The sequence below is a fragment of the Syzygium oleosum genome, unplaced genomic scaffold (assembly GCF_021117445.2).
Source record: "Syzygium oleosum isolate NSW1041296 unplaced genomic scaffold, Sole_v2.1 Sole_v2.35, whole genome shotgun sequence".
Lineage (NCBI taxonomy): Eukaryota > Viridiplantae > Streptophyta > Magnoliopsida > Myrtales > Myrtaceae > Syzygium > Syzygium oleosum.
This window is the reverse complement of record NW_026607519.1, coordinates 277,547-298,029: the sequence shown is the minus strand read 5'-3', so window position 1 is coordinate 298,029 and position 20,483 is coordinate 277,547. Positions and strand designations below refer to the sequence as shown.

At 40.8% G+C, this 20,483-nt stretch overlaps 1 protein-coding gene across 1 annotated transcript; it reads left to right on the top strand.

The window, feature by feature from the left end:
- Window positions 1-5,985: 5,985 nt before the first annotated feature.
- Window positions 5,986-16,102, top strand: LOC115676841 (protein transport protein SEC23 E-like). The gene is made up of 12 exons (XM_056305161.1): window positions 5,986-6,898; window positions 6,992-7,165; window positions 8,061-8,222; window positions 10,362-10,504; window positions 11,660-11,735; window positions 11,823-11,995; window positions 12,101-12,182; window positions 12,859-12,936; window positions 13,223-13,384; window positions 13,463-13,726; window positions 14,890-14,994; window positions 15,546-16,102. Exons 1-12 carry the CDS (start codon window positions 6,128-6,130, stop codon window positions 15,690-15,692), a joined length of 2,337 nt encoding a protein of 778 aa, XP_056161136.1. The 5' UTR covers window positions 5,986-6,127; the 3' UTR covers window positions 15,693-16,102.
- Window positions 16,103-20,483: the final 4,381 nt, after the last annotated feature.

Genomic DNA, 20,483 nt, shown 5'->3' with positions numbered 1-20,483 from the left:
AAATAAAATTTCAACATTTTTTATTTTAATTTAAATAAAATTTGAAGAAAAGATAATAAAAAATACCACATTTGTATTTTCTGTTAGTTTAGCTGACGGTGTTAATCAAATAACTTGATACTTTTTGATAATTTTAAAACTTAATCACACTTTCGTGATAATATTTAGGACTTCTAAGGGCCCGTTTGGTAACGTGCCAAATAGTGAAAATTTCTGTTCTTTTGTTCCCAGAAATAGTTTGGGAACAGAAATGCGTTTGGTAAACTTTTTGTTCCTCGGCACATTTTTGCAAAAATTTGTGCCGAGAAACAGTTTTGGAAGAGAAACAAGAAGTAAAAAAAAGTTGCTTCTTGTTTCTCGGCACAATTTTGAGAATCAGTTTTTTTTCTTTTTTTTCATTTCTTATTTTGTGTGTTGTTCCAAGGCTGAGCCGGCTGCCGGTTGCCGGCGGCGTGCGACCGGCCACCCCAGGGCCGGCGAGGGCGTCACGGCCCTCGCCGGCCGCCGGCGAAGGCGAGCGTAGCCCTCGCCGGGCGAGGGCGAGGGCGGACCCTCGCCGCCCGGGCGAGGCGGCCTCGCCCGATCGAGCGAGGCCGAGCCTCACCGTCGGTCGCGACGGCGAGATCGGCCTCGCCCGCAGACGACGAGGCTCGGCCTCGCCGGATCCGGCGAGGCCGAGCCTCGCTGCCGTCGCGACCCACGGCGAGGTCGGCCGCCGTGGGTCGCGACGGCGAGGCTCGGCCTCGCCGGATCTGGGCTAGGCCGAGCCTCGCCGTCGCGACCCACGGCGAGGTCGGCTCGGCGAGGCTCGGCCTCGCCGGATCCGGGCGAGGCCGAGCCTCGCCGTCTCGGGCGAGGGTCCGCCTCGCCTCGCCGGCGAGGGCGACCCTCGCCTCCGCCGGCGGCCGGCGAGGTCCGTGACGCCCTCGCCGGCCTCTGTGGCCGGTCGCGCGACCGGCCATGGCCAAAGAAGAAAGTAAAAAGAAAAAAAAAATTTAAACAATTCAAAATATTATTAAAATATTATTTGGGAACAGAAATTTTATGTAGTTACCAAACGCATTTCTGTTCTTTTCTACTCTAGGAATAGAAATTTTGGACATTTATCAAACGCCTTCAAATACTCAGAAATTGTTTCCGGGCACAGAATAAAAAAAAAATCATTTCTGTTCAGAAATAGCGCCCGGGCACAGAATGGTATTCATGCGCACCCTAATACACTTATTGCTATCTTTTTTAAGCCAGAGAAAAGGGCTCAGTGTGGAAAAGCATATTTTAACAATCATTAACTTTTCTACAAAACAAGTAAATTATAATATCAAGGGATATGTTCACTAGAAGATCTAAAACTTGTTATAAAAGTGCAATTGAGTCTTAAAACTTACAAAAAATACAATTAAATCTTAAAACTTGTCAAATTGGATCAATTGAGTCCTAAAGTTAGCACTGTCCAATTTGGCTAACGGAAAATACTGATGCGATTTTTAATTATTTTTTCTATCCTATGTGGAGATGACATGACTTTTTTTATTATTTTAATATTAATTTTATTTAAATTAAATTTTAGAAATAAGCTGTTGCGACATTACCTCCTGCAGTGCACCACCTAGGGATTCGGCTAATGGATTACTAAGCCTAAGTCTAACTCGGGCCCTCCTAAGCCCTACCAATTCACGACTTTGGATTTAAGTTCTTAATATGCAAATTATTTCAATCAGGAGTCGCCACTAATCTATTTTTTTGGTGAGTCGATTAGAAACCCAAGTAAAGTATCGGGTGAATTTTTTACTCCTACGAATAAGAGATTATGGATTCGGGGACTTGGTTATACTAGATTACTCTAATGCCTTTTCGGTATCTTTTCTCTTTTATTTCAAAAAAAATTTGCAGGCAGCTTGGATTGATTTTAAACCTATACATTAACATGCGAGGTGATCATGCGGGTGCACAATCAATAATATAACACTCAATAATGCAAAGCAATAAATAAATTGCAAGATAGGGACTTATGTCAAAGCAACGAAAGCATCTGCAATGTTAGTTAGAAAATCACATTAACAATCATAATATAATTTTTAATTAACACGCAATTTCACTCAATGCATTTTTTGGAATTTTCTCTTATTTAGTGGAAATTAAACTATATGCAATGCATACTACTAATCTAACATAACACGCGACATACGATTACGTAAATGTCCTAACTCTAATGACGATTAAAAGGACTATCTCTAATATGGCACGCAACGAACCTAGACATGAATTTCTAATGACAAGCAAAATTAATATGTAACTATTTTAGCATGACACACAATTTCATGAACCAAACATGCAATAATGACATGCAAACAATGACACATGTTAAGTTATGAATGACGTGACAAGATGACATGCAAGCATGATGCAATCTAAACTATATGACACGCAGACGGTATTTTTTGTAATTTTCTATGAAATTCGAAATTAATTAAATTCTCTAACATGCAATCTACCTTTAAAATCATATACTTCAATAGTATCTAATCTTTTTGGATTTTTTTATATGGAAAGACAATCAATTCAAATAAAACAAAGATAGAAAGAAATCATATCCACGTCAAACACGGCATCGAATCACACAAGATTTTATCAATATCCATCTAGTTTTGGAAATAGATTGATGAATCGTATCCTAGGCACGAGGATTAGATTGGCCAATTTTTGTAGAATCACGCGCGAATCATATCTCGGGCGGGAGATTGGATTGACGATTTTCCGTGCGGTCGCGAATCATATCTCGGCCGGGAGATTGAATTGACGACCATAGCACGTTATGAAATTAGGAAATAATTCCTAATTTAAATCTATCTGAGGATTTCAGGGATATGAATAATATTTGAAGATTCAAATAATACTGCAATTTCACAAATTAGGCAACAAAATATACGAAAATTGAATTAATGAAGATTCTTACCTAATTCATAATACCACCTGGATAGTGTTTTCAATTTCGAACTTGACGGGATGGCTCGGATTGCGGTGGGGCTTTCAGTAATGCTTGACGAATGATGGTCTCGGCAAAGTGTCCATGATGAGGATACGACTAGCGATGATTAATTGGCAATGAGAACAAAACAATACTGTAGGCGTTCTCAAACACCAAAGCACCTGCACAAGAAAAACTTCTTGCACTACACGTGTAAAAGAACAATTGAAGGAATTATATGTGTGTTGCTTGAGGTGTTATCATGCCAATAAGAAGCTGTAACACGGCCGGATGTGTATGAGACGCCAAGGAAAGCACCAGGAACGCTGCAACAAGACAAGCACGCCAGAAAGGACGTATGGATTGGACTGGGAAGCAACGTCGTCGATGCAAGGCTCGGCAAGTGGCGTCGCGGATGGAGTTTTCGGTGCAGCAGCAGTATCGTAGTTGATCAGGTTCAAGCTAGACAATGGTCGTCGGTTGTGTACTGGAAAAATGCCTTGTGGTAGATGGAAGCTGCTGGTCGTTGAGGAGCACGTCGATATGGCGCTGCTAAGCAAGGACTGGACGAGCCAAACCAAAAATCAGAGCTTTGCTTCCTCGCTTTGGGTATTGGTCTCCTTTGTGTGTTGAACCATCTTCAGGCATGAGGATAGTCAAACTGCACTCACGAAGAGGACCCCAAAGACCACCGTTCACTCACCATCTTCAATTCTGAAGAACTTTGCGTTCTCTCTCGGCTCCCACTCCCGATCTCTCTCTCTCTCTTTGGCCGTGTATTCAATATGTGTGGCCTCTTCCCCCTTGTCTTGTGAAAGAGCCCCTCTATTTATACTCTCTTTTCTAGTATGCTGCCAATATTCTAGAGATCGTGGGGCCACCTTCAAGAATATCACAGTTTCCTTGTTTCCTTTTGCTTCTTTCCGGACCGTGCATATATACACGCCCAAATGCTCCCCTCATGGCCGAATCTCTTTCTTCCTTTCGTTCAATATTGACCGAATTTTCCCAATCAAAATTGATATAACCATGTACGCACATATACCCCAAAGATTATCTTTTATTTTTTATCGGCCATGTGATAGCTAATATCTTTATTGTCTTGAATTTTCATTAGATTTTCCTGACTTGACGCACGTGATTTTAGCCACCGCGCACTTGGTCCCTTGAAGCTCAAACCATTCACTTGAGTCCACTCGCCGTCGGTCCAATGCAAATGCAATTATATGGACCTATTTACTAATGCAAATAATCCTAATCTATATAAAATTTAACTAATTTTTTTTGTCTAGGGACCGGGATTGATCTCTAATTTTTTATGCAACGAATGACTGACTGGATCGCCAAAATTTAAGTGTCAACATAAGCTAAAAAAAAAAAAAAAGAGGAATAGGATAGGTGGAGAGGGCTAGAAGCCCTCGCCGTTGCCGCCCCGCCATCGCCAGGAGGGGCCGGCGACCCCCACCGACCGTAGGCCCTCGCCTAGCTAGTGGCGGCCCTCGGCCGGGTCTAGGCGAGGGTCGGCAACCAATTAGGGCGCACATGAAATCATTTCTGTTTTTCTATTTTTCTACTTTTCTGTTCCCATAAACAGGTTTGGAACAGAAATCTGTTTGGTAATGCAATTTCATTTTTTTATTTCTGGAATAAATTTCTATTCTAGAAATAGGTTTGGAACAGAAATCAGAAGTAAAAAAAATCTACTTTTCTATTTCTGGAACAAAAATGAGAAAATGAAACTCTTCTCATCGCTCGCCCTCGCTACTAGCCGGCCACCCCCTTGTCGCCGGCTGCCTCCTGCCATCGTCGACCGCCTGCCACCGTTGGCTGCCTCTAGCCGTCAGCCACTGGCCGCCACCCGTCGTAGGCCACCGGCCGCCTCCCACCGATGTTCTTTGCCGACCGCCTCCTCCTACCACCATCCTTCGTTGCCCAACGCCAGCCGCAACCCGCCCACCGCCACCTCCTGCCGTCCTTTGCCGCCACCTGACGGTCACTCGGAAGCCACCAGCCACCGCCCACTGGCCACCGTCCACCACCTGATGCCTCTTCCCGCCGACCACCATCCTCCGCCGCCCTACGTCGGCCGCCACCCACCATCGGCCACCGTCCTCCACCGCCAGCCACCGTCCTCCGTCGCCCGATGCTGACCACCACCCGGCGCCGGCTACCCTCCGCCGATCGTCGGCGGCCACCTAACGCCGGCGGCCACCCACCACCGGTTGCCTCCCGCCACCGGCCGCCGCTCCCCGCTGCCGTGATCCACCGTCAGCAGCCATGCTTCGCCGCTCGCCGCCATGCTCCGCCGCTCGCCGCCATGCTCCGCCGCTTGACGCCGACCGCCGCTCGACGCCGCCCGCCGAACGTCTCCCGCCTGGCCGCTGTCCTACGCCGCGGCTGGCCACCGTCCTCCGCCCCCCGTTGCCACCCGGCAGCTCGAAAAAGGAGAAATTTTGTGTCATTATCAAACGAAATTTCTATTTTCGAAACAGAAATTTTGCGTTGTTATCAAATGCGCATTTTTGCTCAGAAACTCATATAGGGAATAGAAATATAAAAATATATTTCTGGCCAGAAATTGATTTCTGGAACAGAAATATTATCATTCGTGGCCTTAGTAAGTTTGACGATGTTAAATTTTAGAATTTGATTTAATCAATTTGATAAATTCTATGACTTTATTGTAATTTTTTATAAATTTTAAGACTCAATTATACTTTTCTGATAAGTTTTGAGGACTTTAGTCTAAACAAACCAAATATCAACGAACGGGAAGGGCAGCTTTTGGGCAATTCACAAATAAAGCCCAAGGCCAACTCGGCGTCTCGTTTCTGACCAAAAAAAAAACTCGGCGTCTCGTCTTCTTCCTCCGGGACTGCTCCGCCCCAGTCGTCGTTAGCCCCAAAATTCTTTAATTTTTCCTCCCCCCTAAACCGAAATCCCCCAGCAAAAATCAACCAAAAACCTCCCCCCAACCCACCCATTCCGGGAGAGAGATCGCGATCGCCGCCGTCGCCGCCGCCGCCGCCGCCGCCGTCGCCGCCGCCATCACGACCGAGATCGAGATCGGATTGACGACGTAGGGAGATCAAATTCGACCGCGTTCGATCTCGACATCTGGGAATCCCCCCCGGAAACCTCAGGGAGAGAGACACACACACCATGTCTGCGGAGATGTCGAGCATGGATCCCGAGAGCAGCATCGACGGCGTCCGCATGAGCTGGAACGTGTGGCCCCGCACCAAGGTGGAGGCCAGCAAGTGCGTGATCCCGCTCGCCGCCTGCATCGCCCCGCTCCGTCCCCACCCGGACATCCCCACCCTCCCCTACGCTCCGCTCCGCTGCAAGACCTGCTCCGCCGTCCTCAACCCCTTCTCCCGCGTCGACTTCGCCGCCAAGATCTGGATCTGCCCCTTCTGCTACCAGCGCAACCACTTCCCCCCGCACTACGCCGCCATCTCCGACACCAACCTCCCCGGCGAGCTCTACCCCCAGTACGGCACAATTCAGTACTCTCTCCCCTCCATGACCCCCAACAACCCCGGCGATCCGCACTCCCATGCCTCCCCCGTCTTCATCTTCGTCCTCGACACCTGCATGATCGAGGAGGAATTGGGCTTCGCCAAGTCGGCCCTCAAGCAGGCGATCGGGTTGCTGCCGGAGAACGCCCTCGTCGGGTTCGTCTCCTTCGGGACGCAGGTCCAGGTCCACGAGTTGGGGTTCTCCGAGATGTCTAAAGTTTATGTCTTTCGAGGTAGTAAGGAGATCGCGAAGGAGCAGGTCCTGGAGCAGCTGGGTCTGGGCGTTTCTGCGCGTAGTCGGGTCGGGGGCCCTGGTTTCCAGAAGGGGATGGTGCAAAACGGGTACCCAGGAGGTTCCGTTGTTACCCGGTTCTTGTTGCCTGCGTCCGAGTGCGAGTACACGCTCAATTCGGTGCGTTCTTTTGGTGCTTTGGCAGTCGGAATTATGGGCGAATCATTTATTGGTTGATTGATTGATTGATTGAGTTTGGTGCTTGTTTTGCAGTTGTTGGATGAATTGCAGACGGATCAGTGGCCTGTTGCGCCAGGTAATCGGGCGGCGCGCTGCACGGGAGTTGCATTGAGCGTTGCAGCCGGATTAGTTGGGGCTTGTCTCCCTGGGACTGGAGCTCGGATAATTGCTTTGGTTGGAGGACCATGCACTGAAGGACCGGGCACGGTGAGTTCATTCAGCTTTGTTTTTCCCCAGCACTTGTTGTCTTTGCTTCAAGATATTGCTGTAGTAGATCCTTGTGAAGTGATTAGAGCAAGTCAATTTAACCCTATTGCACAGTACATGTTTAGATGCTTGAGAGGCGAGAGGTATAGAAAAGAAAGCCGAGTTCTGTCAGTCAGTATTTGCTGATGAAAATAAGAGCCAGACTTACTTGAGCTTATTGGCTTCTGGGGATGGGTGGAATTTCCTTGTTTTCTGGAGACTTGATGGTTTGGATAATTCTTATGTTGCTCACGTTACTCCTTCCTATATTCTTTTGAGTTTCTATGAGGTCCATGATTGATTATCAGAGTTATTTGATTCATCCTTGATTTTAATCTGTTTATGATTGTATTAATGATCTGTTCTGATATTTTATCGATTTATCTAATTTCTTTGGCCGAATACGTATTTCAGTCTCCTGTAAGCATCGACATTATATTTCGTTTGTTATTAATAGATCCCATGGTTGCATGCACCTTGATTTACATGGATTGAGATAGATTGAAGGAAAAAGGATGATTTCTGTCTGCATGTAGCAGTTGTTAAAACTCAGTCTACAAATATTTGCTCTTTGTATAAGTATAGGTGAGTTTTGTTTTTTAAATTTTGTTTTAATACTTGTTGTATGAGCATATGGGGATACCTAACCTTAAGCATGTTCTCTTATGTGATGAGAATTTCCTCATATGTTGATTTATTTTTTGTTTTTTTTGGGAGGGGGGGGGGGGGGGGGGTGAGGTCGGAATTCTCGAGAGGAGGGATGATTACTTCTGAGTGGTTTTCCTCTGAAGTTGGTATTACTTTATCATTATTCATGTATTGAATGAAGATCGGTTAATCATGCTGAATTTTACAGATTGTATCCAAAGACTTATCAGATCCTGTACGTTCACATAAAGATCTTGACAAAGATGCTGCACCATATTTCAAGAAAGCAGTCAAATTTTATGATAGTCTTGCTAAGCAGCTGGTCAGCCAGGGCCATGTTTTAGATCTTTTCGCATCAGCCCTTGATCAGGTATATCAGTCAGCCTTTTTGTTGCTGGATGCATTCTGTTGTCTCTTTATGCATGTACTTTTATGCGTTCAATCTTATTATTGACTCTTTACACCGCATATTGTACTTCCAATTAGCAGGATGATACAGTTTTTCCTGCGATCTCCGTCACATTCATCAGACTTATAAAATAGTCGAAGCACTTGGTCAAAAACATATTCTTATTTCTGTTCATAAAGATTTTTGCAGTGGACATAACAAAGTCGACTTACATGCCACTCACTGTAAGACTTGGATGAATCTATGATTCAAACCTTGCATGCACTGCCATATGTATAGAAATAACCATAGACTAGTAGTTAAATCAGTCCAGAAATTTAACTTTGCTATATGCTGTATATATTCTGTATTCCCAGCACTCTAGATGCACTATATAACTATGTAAACTACATGGAAACTTTCCGAATATGTAAGTAGGCTGGCAAGTTCAACATGCAGATATGCTTGGTCTAATGTACATTTTCAAGTAAACATACTAATATACACTGTTAATAAATATAATGGTTATCTGAGATAAGTGTAACGATGATCTTTGGTACACACATGGGTTGCCAAACTAAGGTATGCAAATCTCATGGCGCTGACACTTGATCTGGAGTGTAGTTCTGAATATAGCTGTGGATTGCCAAGGACCTGCCCTAAAGTTAAATAGGTCACATAAGACTCTCCAGAAAACATGTCTCCATGCATAAGTTCAACGATTTAGCAAACCTTGGTCTAGTATACACTCCATAGACTAGCAATAAAGAGTCCATTAATCATAAACCTTGATTAGTTGTGTAGGACCGTATATGAAATTGAGCTAAGATGCAAGTTTTTGCGCCCATTTAACAAATTTACCACTTAGAAAGAACCTGTGTGCATCTTATGTGTACGTATGCTACTATTGTTGTCAACCTAAGTGGAAGTCAGAAGTAGCCGCTAAGTGCCTGTAGATTGGCTTTATTCTAAAAAATAAGAGATTTATTGTCTCATAAATTTCCCTGCAAGGGTTGATTTAGGTGAATTTAAAATCGAGTAACTTGAAGAGTGAAGATTTTTGGTTTGCTTCACCTCAGAGAATTTCATAGAATGGATGATGAACATCACCAAAATAAAACTAGAAATTTGATTGGAGGTAGAGATTGTGCTTTTGAACCTACATACTGGTAGATAAAGGTATCAAACTGATTGGGCAGGTGACATTTTCTTCATCCATTATGTACAGGAGAATGTTACAGTGGCCACTGTGGAAATAGCGGTGAACCATCATCTCTAGTGCTGGCGCGTTCCTTTCACCTCACAAATGTTGTGAAGTGATGACTTATAACAGTAAAATAGACACATGAAATTTACCTGGTACACTTGATGTGATCTATGTTCATGGAGAGAGATAGCCAAAAGTCGCTAAAAAATTCAGGGGAGGTGATACGGTCAAGTTTTTGAACTTTAGCTCTAGTTATACCCTATATCACAATCTTTAGTACACCCTAGATAGACTAAAAAAAAAAAAAATCCTTAACCTAGCTGGGGCCTGAAAAGTGTACTATCTGGTCGGGTTGGCTTTGGCCCCATCCCTCCGTCTCCATGATAGATCACTTGGAAATTTCAGTTTGTATTTTTCTTTTTCTTTTCTTGGGTCGAGATACCAAATTGGTTCACAACCCACGATATTGTATTACAAAAAATCGAGCTGTAAACTCAAATTATGGATAGAACGGTGGCCAAATAGGGACTTGTGAAGGCTGGGCAGTATTTCAGCAGCCACTGTTGCATCAACTAATAAATTGTTTTGGTTTTATCTTTGCTTTATTTTCCTTGAGACTGAACAGAGGCAGTGTGATTGAGAACTAGAATGATGTTTTACATTGGCATATTAACACTTATGTTGATTCTAGTGGTTATGTTTTGTTCTGAGAATGCTTTTTGCACTGTTTTGCTCAGATTGCGATATTGCAATTGTGAACATATGCATGTCTCTGGATGTTGTCTAAAATGAGAGCACCGCCATAAAAGTACCAGATGCCTTTCTAAAAATTCTCCAGTAGTTTCTGACTGGTTTCGCATTTATTCTTGACTTTTTTTCTTAATATAATGGCTTCCATTTTCTGCCTTTGTTAGGTTGGGGTTGCAGAAATGAAAGTTGCGGTTGAAAGAACCGGTGGTCTGGTTGTTTTGGCAGAAAGTTTTGGTCATTCTGTATTTAAGGACTCTTTCAAACGTGTATTTGAAGATGGGGAACAATCTCTTGGACTTTGCTTCAAGTAAGTTTTTTTTTTTTTATGTCTCTTCTTTGTTCAGTTTTAATGGTGGTTGCTTCCTGTTAGAGATTGGTGCAAGCTAAGTTTGTTGCAAGTCCTTCGGCAATCTTTGTGCATTTGGAGATGATATGTTTCTCTATTGCTAAAGATGATAGATGTGGTATGTGGTTTTTAGGTGTTCAACCATATATATTCAACTTTCTAGCTTATATGTGGTGTCTTATTGTATTCTTCTTCTTTTGATTTCTTTTATTTGTTTATATTTGAGCAGAACCATTACGTTAAGACTTAATCACTTTACTGGTTCCAAGCCAATGCTTTCCTTCTATTGTCAAGTAGGAATTGGAGAAGTATATCCATTAGGGACGTATTCAGAAATTTTTCTCAGTGGGGCCATACTCCATGCTAATTTAGCACCGATCCACTTGATTGAATTTCAACAATTATTGTTACTTACATTCTTACACTAAAAGGTTAGGTAAGCTAATAAGAAGCAAATTCTTCTTGTGTGGAACCACTGAATGCTCATAATTTTACAACTATCTATTATGTGCTCTTCGGTCATGCAAATTTCAGTATTATATAATAACTTGCATAAATCACCAACTTTAGAGATTTTTATTGGGTGTTGATTAAAGAATTTTTTAAAATGAAACTACACAGTTACTTTTGTAAAATGAATGAGGTCAATTGTCCCTACTCCTTTATGTGTTGATCTGTCCTTGTCAGTTGCTGAGTTTTGGTATTACACTTGGCTCTGACTTTTAATTCATTGAAGGTGCTTTCTCTCCCGTGCCTTTGGTATCTAACATGAATGAATCTTTATAGCTTAGGAAAAGTTTTTTTTCAGGGTGTTAGTCTAAGCTCAAAACATGGACCCATCGTGGCAGCTAGATCCCAGCCTTGGCTATATTATGTTCTACATACCTAACTTCTACAAGAAATCTTTCGGAGTGTCTAATGCTTTTGTGATTGTAGCCTGTACTTCCTGTGTACATCTTCTTGGGGCACGTGTATCCATGTGGCCAGGAAATTATTTCCCATCTTGTGTTGGTTTTGAAAAATATGCTGTCATGGTCCCATTGATTAACCATGTTGCATTGCCAAGATGCAAAACATTAACGAAATATCAAGTTTTTTTTTCTTTTACTTTTGCAGTGGCATACTTGAGATAAACTGCTCCAAGGACATCAAAATAGAGGGTATCCTTGGACCTTGCTCTTCTTTGGAGAAGGTAGGGTACCTCCCAAGTTGCTTATGAGATTGTATATTATGTGGATGAGATTTAATTAGAATGAGAGTTGCTCTATGTGCGTTGCAGAAAGGACCAGCTGTCGCAGACACGGTCACTGGGGAGGGTGGCACTACAGCGTGGAAAATGTGTGGCCTTGACAAGAGTACTTGCTTAACTGTCTTGTTTGATCTTTCATCCAGTGAACGGTCTGCTGCTCCTGGAACTGTAAACCCACAATTGTATTTGCAGTTCCTCACAAGGTATAACGAGTGACTCATTTTGATGAGAAACTTGAATATTTCTGCTCCTTTTATGCTGTTGCAACCTCCGCTCTTTGATGGACTTGTATGATGTATTAATTGTAGTTATCAGAACCCTGAAGGTCAATCAATGCTTAGAGTTACAACAGTCACTCGAACATGGATAGACAGTTCTGTCAGCTCTGAGGTGTGTGCTTATACTTAATATGAATATTTTGAAAGCCAAGGTGACATTTTTGTTTATCAATTTTGTTGATGAAATTCCCCATTAGTCCCTTGATCTTTTGCTGATTGATTTTGGTGGATCTTGTAGTTGATTGACCAATCAAGTAACATGTTTTGCCAATGGTGACTACTTGCACTAACTTCCACATCTACGAAGATTATGCATCTCCATTTTCTCTTTTGTTCATGTGTACTACATACTTCTGACAGTTACCTTGATGTGGAAATTGGAGGACGTTACTTTCATGGTACTATTTGTCCACTTCGAACTTATCATTATGAAAGTGCCATTGTCACCTAATTTTCTTTTCTGGTCACAACTGCGTGATGCTGGTGTTTCTGTAAGGTCTTGAGCAATTGCCATCTACTCACTTTCTATCCAAGTCTTTTTTCATTTCATTGCAAGAGAGAACAAAATTGACTTTCATGTTGATTGAAACGGCATTCGGAGTGCTGACATGATTTGGTAGCCTGAATAGTCAAATTTCTTTAGCTGACTGTGTAAGAACTAATGACAATAGGTCTAGTGTGTATTCTTTTCTTTCAGCTCTATGTGGACCTCCTACTATTCTTGTCTAATTGTCAGAGTTGACTGTTTGGATATTGTCCTTCGTTAATATAAAAATATCTGCTACCAGGACCTGGTACAAGGCTTTGATCAGGAGACAGCTGCTGTGGTAATGGCAAGAATAGCTTCCTTCAAAATGGAGACGGAGGTAAAGAAACTCATGTGCCTCTTAAGTGTGTTTACTCTCCTGAACGCTTGTTTCCTGTTCTTTTTAAATTAAAATCATATCATGTATGCTATGATGAGTTCATTGAGCAAAAATTAGGTTAAGAGTGATGAGAATCTGATTCGGTGGTGTTCCTTTCCTTGTTTCTTGTCAGCTGGACAATTGACCCTAATTTCCGAACTTATTTTACCAAATATCGTTTTTTAACTGCTCCTCGTTGCCTGGTCTCTGGTCATCCTTTTCCTAATTTTTCCTTTCATCAAAGCAGGAAGGATTTGATGCTACTCGGTGGTTGGATAGGAAACTTATTCGCGTTTGTTCCAAGTTTGGTGACTATCGAAAGGATGATCCAACATCCTTTATGTTAAATCCTTGTTTCTCATTGTTTCCTCAATTTTTGTTCAATCTACGGCGGTCGCAGTTTGTACAGGTAATCTTGGTGTGTCTCTTAGTGAAAGATTTTGGTTTGACAGATCTTATTAAGGAGAGGCCTTCGTGTGGTTTGCAGGTTTTCAACAATAGTCCAGATGAGACTGCCTACTTTCGGATGCTATTAAACCGTGAAAATATTGCTAATGCTGCAGTCATGATTCAACCGTCACTTATATCATATTCATTCAATTCATTACCAGCGCCGGCTTTGCTGGATGTAGCTTCCATAGCAGCTGATCGTATTCTATTGCTAGACTCGTACTTTAGCATTGTCATTTTCCATGGAATGACGATAGCTCAATGGCGTAACATGGGATACCAGAATCAACCGGAGCACCAGGTTGGTTCTCTGAAAATGTGATTCAAATGGGTATTGGAATGCTCGTACACAAACCTAAACTTTTTTCTGTTCCCCTAAAATTTGTAAAAGCTAGAATTCCTATGGTACTAGCTTCTTCAGCAAACATCTTTTGTAAGTCAGATGGGAGATATAGCCTTTGTACTATTTAGTAAGAAGACTACCGCTGTACTTTTCCTGTTTTGGTCAGGGTGGATAAACTACAGCACTTAAAATTTAGCTTTTGCAGTCTGGCAGATTAATTTGCCCGAATTGGGTTGTCTATAATACAAATATTTCTAGAAATGTCAATCGAGGTTTTTATAATGGAAACTTAATTACCTGGTTTGCCGATTTTCTTAACTTGATTAACCTATGTTATATGTCAACCGACTTGATTTTAGCTTATTTAGGATAGAATTGATGGAAGCTTCATCAACTGAATTGCCCACTATCCAATAGCCATGTCACTGCTTAGATACTGTCGATTCCGTAGCTAATGCATGAAAATGGTAGTGACAGACTGAAGCAGACTGCTTTTGATGTACTAATCAGGTAGATGGTTTTGATAAGATGTAACCTTGTGCTGGAGTTGAAAGTAAAACCAAAGTATGGGCTTTTTCTTGTTTATTTCATTTACCCGGGAATAGTTATGTGGTGGGAGATGTGTTCAAATGGCTCTATTAGTGAATGTGCCTCGTGTTGGGTTTGAACCTAAGACGGACTCTGTCTTCCTGATTTGGTCTTGTTCCTGATTTGATAAAACAGTGGAAAGACTTATGCGATGGTGAAGGTTTTGATAAAAAAATTTTGCTTGATGTTTATGTTTGTGTAATTCTTTTTCAAGTGGTGTTGCTGGAATCTGATATGGTGCCGCTCAACCGTGTGTAGAGTAAATATTAACCCCAAATGCTTGTTGTTCAGCACATACTTTATTTAAGACTTAAATTTACATGGTAAGATATATCGCGACATTGATTGAGATTTTTTGCTCTGTTCTGCTGCCTCTGTATAACTTAACACTACAAATATACAGTATATGATTTGATCTGTTGGTATCTAGGCCAAAGTTCAAGAAAAATCTTTTGGGACAGCATGCTGCCTAGCGCTGCTTTTGGTTAAGCCATAACTCGATGTTCCATCTGACTGTGTTTTCCTACTTACAGGCATTTGCACAACTATTGCAAGCTCCTAATGATGATGCGCAGATGATCATTCGTGAACGGTTTCCTGTTCCCAGATTGGTTGTATGTGATCAGCATGGATCACAGGTTAGCACTTTTATCTACTTCGTCTTTTGCCTTGCTACAGTCCCTCATTCTAAAACATTTCGTTTTGTTTCTTGTGCTTATTCTTATGACATAAGATAAAAAAATAGTAGCCTTAATGTTCGACATTATGTGCGTCTTGTTCTCTGTCAAGCCAAAGACTGTTAAAAGTACTTCTTACAAGCTTATTTCGAAACTGCATATGAGCTTAGTGTTTCTTTCGAACAATCATTTTCTTTTTTTGCTTGAGGACATTCAGCCTATGGACAAAGTTACAAGCTTTGGCTTGACATACATTCCTTGTAGTCTTTGCCTCAATTCTCCGCATATCCGCGAATTAATAACTTACACTGTGCCATATTGTCACTTCTCAATTGTCCCAGAAATTTCTGATTTGGTGTTAGATACGTTATCTACTATGCTTGTTCTCCTGACGCGCCACAAAATTCTAGATCCTTTATTGCATGCACTGGGCTGCCATGAGATTATGCATTATACTCTATCATTGCTTTTTTAGAGAACTCAGTTTCTATTCTCTCTTGCATTATGAGCAGGCGAGGTTCTTGTTGGCAAAGTTGAACCCATCAGCCACATACAATAACGCCCACGAAATGACTGCTGGGTCGGATGTGATTTTCACCGATGATGTGAGTCTTCAAGTTTTCTTTGAACACCTTCAGAGGCTGGCTGTGCAATCCTAGAGGCAGCAATAGAGCTTTGAGAGTTTGAGCATCATAGGGTCTTTTAATCATTTCCTCCTTGTTGCCCTCTTGCATTTGATATTTTTTGTTTTTGTTTTTTAAGATGAGATTTGTGACCCTGCAATGAATACATCAGCAAGAGAATAATATAGGCACAAGTAATTCTTTGGGGTCTATGGGGGGGTGTTTTGGAGGAACTTGCTTCCCTGAGAGATGATTGAACGGTTTTCAGTTAAGTTTATAAGGGAAGAAAGGAACAAAAGGAAGTAATGTAAGATATTGGGTCTGACATCCTTTTCCTTTGTTTTGTAATTGATATTAGATGGATTTTGTGGGGGGGTTTTTAATTTTCTCTTTCAATGGTTTCTCTGGGATTTTGTATCAATAGTTATGGTATTCTGTTTATTGCATTCTGCCATAGTTGACCAAGAATTCTGTTTCGAGAGTTGTTCTAAGGACAAAGGCAATCGGCAGGGATGCCGAAAAGATAAAAACAGCACTCCAATCGGCAATCGGCAGGGATGCCGTATCCTAATTGCAAGCGTATTATAAAAAAGAAAGGGTCGAGCTCTGGCCGTAGTGCATCTCTTTTGATGGTCCATTGTGAACTTTGATCTGCAGGAGAGCTTGGCCAATTAACCCACTACCAAAGAAAAAAGAAATGGATGAAGTTAAACACACCTCACGCACTCGAGCAAAATATGACCTATGTCCCTTATTTTTCGAAACTGCCGTTGCATCTCTTGATACAAGGTGGGTGTTGATCTATAATATCTAGGGTCAATCTCTTCTAATTTCAAGAATTTCAAATGAATTCTTGAGAAAAAGTTGGGGTGGGGGTCATGGTCAAGGGCCAAACCCCGACCAGAAAACCAGATCTAAGGGTCGACCCTTCATATCCTAGTATTATCATATAGGTCATATGCTATCTGATCCTAAAACTTCTGCGATATTACGATCTAGGTCGAGGAAATCAAATCGAAACAAAGTTACTCACCGAACAGGATGAGGTCAAAATCGCAATTTAACTATCGTAAATGGCGGAAGTTGCGAGTTGGCACGCCCTTGACTCGCTTACAGGAATTATAATGCACTGGTGATCCATAAAGAGGGAATAGGTGAAGCCCGTCCAAAAATTTAAGGATTAGGTAAAAAAACTCAACATTTTTTCGAAGCCCTTTGATAATCAAAAACAAGAGGGTAGAAGCCACCAAAAATTTTCCCACTGCGACAGATGTACCTTAAATTTTTTTCTATAACACCAAAAATCTCAGACATGTACTTGTGTGATATATTTACCCTCCATCAAAGTTCTGTCAATGAGCACTGTTAAAAATTTGCCTACATGGAAGACGGAAAGCAAACAGTGCTAACATGGCACTAACGTGGCTTAAGTGAAATAAAAATAACGTTATTTTGACTGAAAAATCATCTTATATAACATTGACGAAGGATAAATGTGTCATATATCACGTCGGAGGTTTTCGGTGAAAATTGGGCAGAATGACTGCATTAGAAATTGGGGCACATGTTTAGGGCTAAATTGGCAATTTTGACAAGTTTGAAATTGAATTGACATCCGTACGATAAGTTTATCACTGATTCAGTAATTTTTCGTATTTTTGTTGCTCATGTTGTTACTATTAGATTTAGTATTGATTTTACTATTTTACTTACGAAGCAATTAATTAATTATCTGTGTTGTTTTTTACTGGTTGTGGCACCGTCACCCTGTCATCTATATTTATATCTTAGCCTTAGGTAATTAGAATCTACTGGAAATCTCAACGAAAAATCAAGAGCAAAATTTTGAAAGTACGGTGAATAAATGATAATAGAAAAACATACAATTTAAATCTACTTTCAATCCAAGCTATCCTCTTTAAATCTTATTGAAAAAAATATTTGATTGTATATCTAAAAATAATCTTTTATGTGTATAATGTTTACTTTTTTTTACATTCACATTTAACATGGTGTATGCTCCAGAAAAGACACAAATATTATTTTGTTACTATTACCCTCCAAACAAATCCAAAAACCCGTAAGAATCCTGCTTGAGGATGTGAAGTGTTTGGTATTACATTCAAGAAATTACAGCAGCTTCAATTCAAAGTTTGTATCAATGGTTCTTCATCCAGATACTTTGGTTAAATAAAAGATTGTAACGGCATATTCAGAGATATGGTAGTTCAAAGAATGCTCATTTGTATCTTCTTTATCTTTATCATTTTTCCTGAATTCCTTTTCCACATCAACTCAGACATGAGTCGTCGAGTACACGTGGAATGACATGTTGCATCTTTAATGGTATCATTGGACGGAAACTTCATGGGAGCTGAATATGGAATATGAGCGAAGGTGCTCTTTTATAAGACAAAAAAAAAAGTTTGGGCTAGAAATTGAAACTCGACTGAAAATTGGCGCTTCTCAAGGGAATTAGGCCGCTTAATTTAGTGGAGCTTTACGATTAGTTTGCATTTATGTTTCTCTTATATATGCAAAGTTCTCTAATCTAAAAGTTTTGTTAAGAGTATAGGAGGACTTCACTGATTATGGGCCAATGAGGTTGATGAACTTATATTAATTTGATCCTTTTTTGTATAACTTTAATCTTTTTTCGAAGTAAGGTTGATGAACTTTTATTATTTTCTTTAGGAGGCTAGACTGATATATAGATGGACAGATTAAGCGAAGTAAAGATGGAAATAATTCTTGTTAAGTCATCTCTTTTGGGGGTGTGCAAAACGGACCGCCTAAATCGGGAACCGCCCAGACCGGCCGGTTTGGTCTAGTTCCCGGTTCCTAGGGGAACCGGACCGAACCAATTACATATACTTTTTTTTTGTGATTATGTATAGTCGGCATGGGGAACACAATTCGTTATCGCATTGGCTTGAATTGCATGCTTGTTTTTGTGATTATGTGTAGTCAACATGGGAAACACAATTCTAACTTCAAAATATACGGTATCAAATAGTGGGAAAAAAAAAGTGATCGGTCCCCGGTCCTAGTACCAATTGGTCTGGTCCCCGGTTCCCGATTCCACCTTGGAGCTGAACCGGACCGGACCGGGAACCAACCACCCCTAATCTTTCTATACCTTCTTGCTTTTATTCAATATCTTGATGATCTTATCCATAGTCATATATATATATAGGCCAGTCTCATATAAGGTAGAATGTAACCAGCAAGAACTCCACTCAAAGTCAATAGACAGCCGTCGTTAGGTCATTGAAAGCTGATACCTCAACTCTCCCTTAATCTCTGTTTATGGGCGTTAGCGCTCTTGGTGATAAGAGTCCTTTTCATACATTACCTCCATTCAAGATTTTTGGGGAATTTCAAATTACTCCCTGGTAGACTCTTTTTAGCCAAAAGTCCTTCAGTTACTTAAATTTGCATCCTTAAGTATCTTTCTTCTCGATATACGACCAATTATAGCAAACTTTGGCGGTATAAAAAAAAATTCACACAAGAGGTCTTATAACCATTGATATGAGAGATGATGCATAATTATCATCCTCAAATCAATGGTTCACTTACACTAATTGTGTATCCTCTATTTTTCCTTCACGGATTTTCCATTTTTTTGCGATTTGCATGTAGTTGCCAAATTTGATGCAATAGTTTAACTATTACTCTAACACTTCCCCTAAATGATTAAATTATGGAGAAATTAATAGTTTTGGAGGAAAATTGATATAAAATGTCCTACTCTGATGCGTGTAGAAATTGTGAGATGACAATTAATTCCCCAAAATGCTTAAACTATTGTACGAAAACGTGATTCTTCATTCTCATTTTACTTGTCACCAACCATTTATCACCGATTAAGGTTGGCAATTCACGTCGGTGTATCATAATCGCATTTGTAATTTGTGTAAAGTTGTGTTGGTATTAACATCTTGATTTTGATTCTACATGAGAAATAATTGACTTACAACGAAAAATGTTACTTTGTGTAAATTAGTGTCAACTTATAAACTTATTTGTGTTCAGTCTTGTTATGAGTAATGATGATGGAAGTTCAAGTACTATATTGCCTTCTTTTTATGACGAGAAAGTCAATTTAGGCAAAGTAAGTCTAGGGTCATGAAATACCACACTAACCTGATAAACTAGTAAAATGAGAATCAAAACTTGAATGAATGGCTCAACATGGAATTCTAAAGTCTGTGGGCTGGGAATTGCATCTGTATAAAGCACCTAATCGACACACACAAATTCAATCCTTATCCTCAATGTAAACCTCAAAGGGTTACAAGCAGAATGACTTAAGCCTACTTCTCAACTTCCATAATTTGTTTATAGAAAGCCTTTTAATCATGTCATAATTTCCACATTGGTTTGAGGAAAAAATTGTCTGAAAAGTCTCAAACCTATTGTATGGACGTCAATTGACTCCTAAACTTTTCAATTTAGCCAATAAAATAATACATTTTTTGAAAATTACCCAGTGTAGTCCATTTAACCAATTTAGGTCGAAAATCATTGGCATGGCAATCCAATTAGTGCCTGACATCCTACCTAGCACAACTGGCAATCTGAGATGTCCAAATCCACTCAAAACGACGTCATTTTGACAATTTTCATAGTTGTTTCTTTTTTTCTTGCTTTTCTCTTCTTCTTTTTTTCTCACTTTTTTCATTTTCTTCATTCATCTCCCCATATAGAGCCAGCGAGGATCGCTAGAGCCTCAATGATGGCCAACGACCCTCGTTGGCTATAGGCGAGGGCATGCTAGGCGAGAGTTTCCAGCCATCATTGAGGCCTCGAGCTACCCTCGTC

What these genes read in the sequence shown, in the direction of transcription:
- LOC115676841 (XM_056305161.1), top strand. Translation starts at nt 6,128, where the DNA reads ATGTCTGCGGAGATGTCGAGCATGGATCCCGAGAGCAGCATCGACGGC. An exon ending in GGCGGTCGCAGTTTGTACAG is followed by an intron (nt 13,385 to 13,462) that starts GTAATCTTGGTG and finishes TGTGGTTTGCAG; the next exon opens with GTTTTCAACAATAGTCCAGA. An exon ending in AGAATCAACCGGAGCACCAG is followed by an intron (nt 13,727 to 14,889) that starts GTTGGTTCTCTG and finishes TCCTACTTACAG; the next exon opens with GCATTTGCACAACTATTGCA.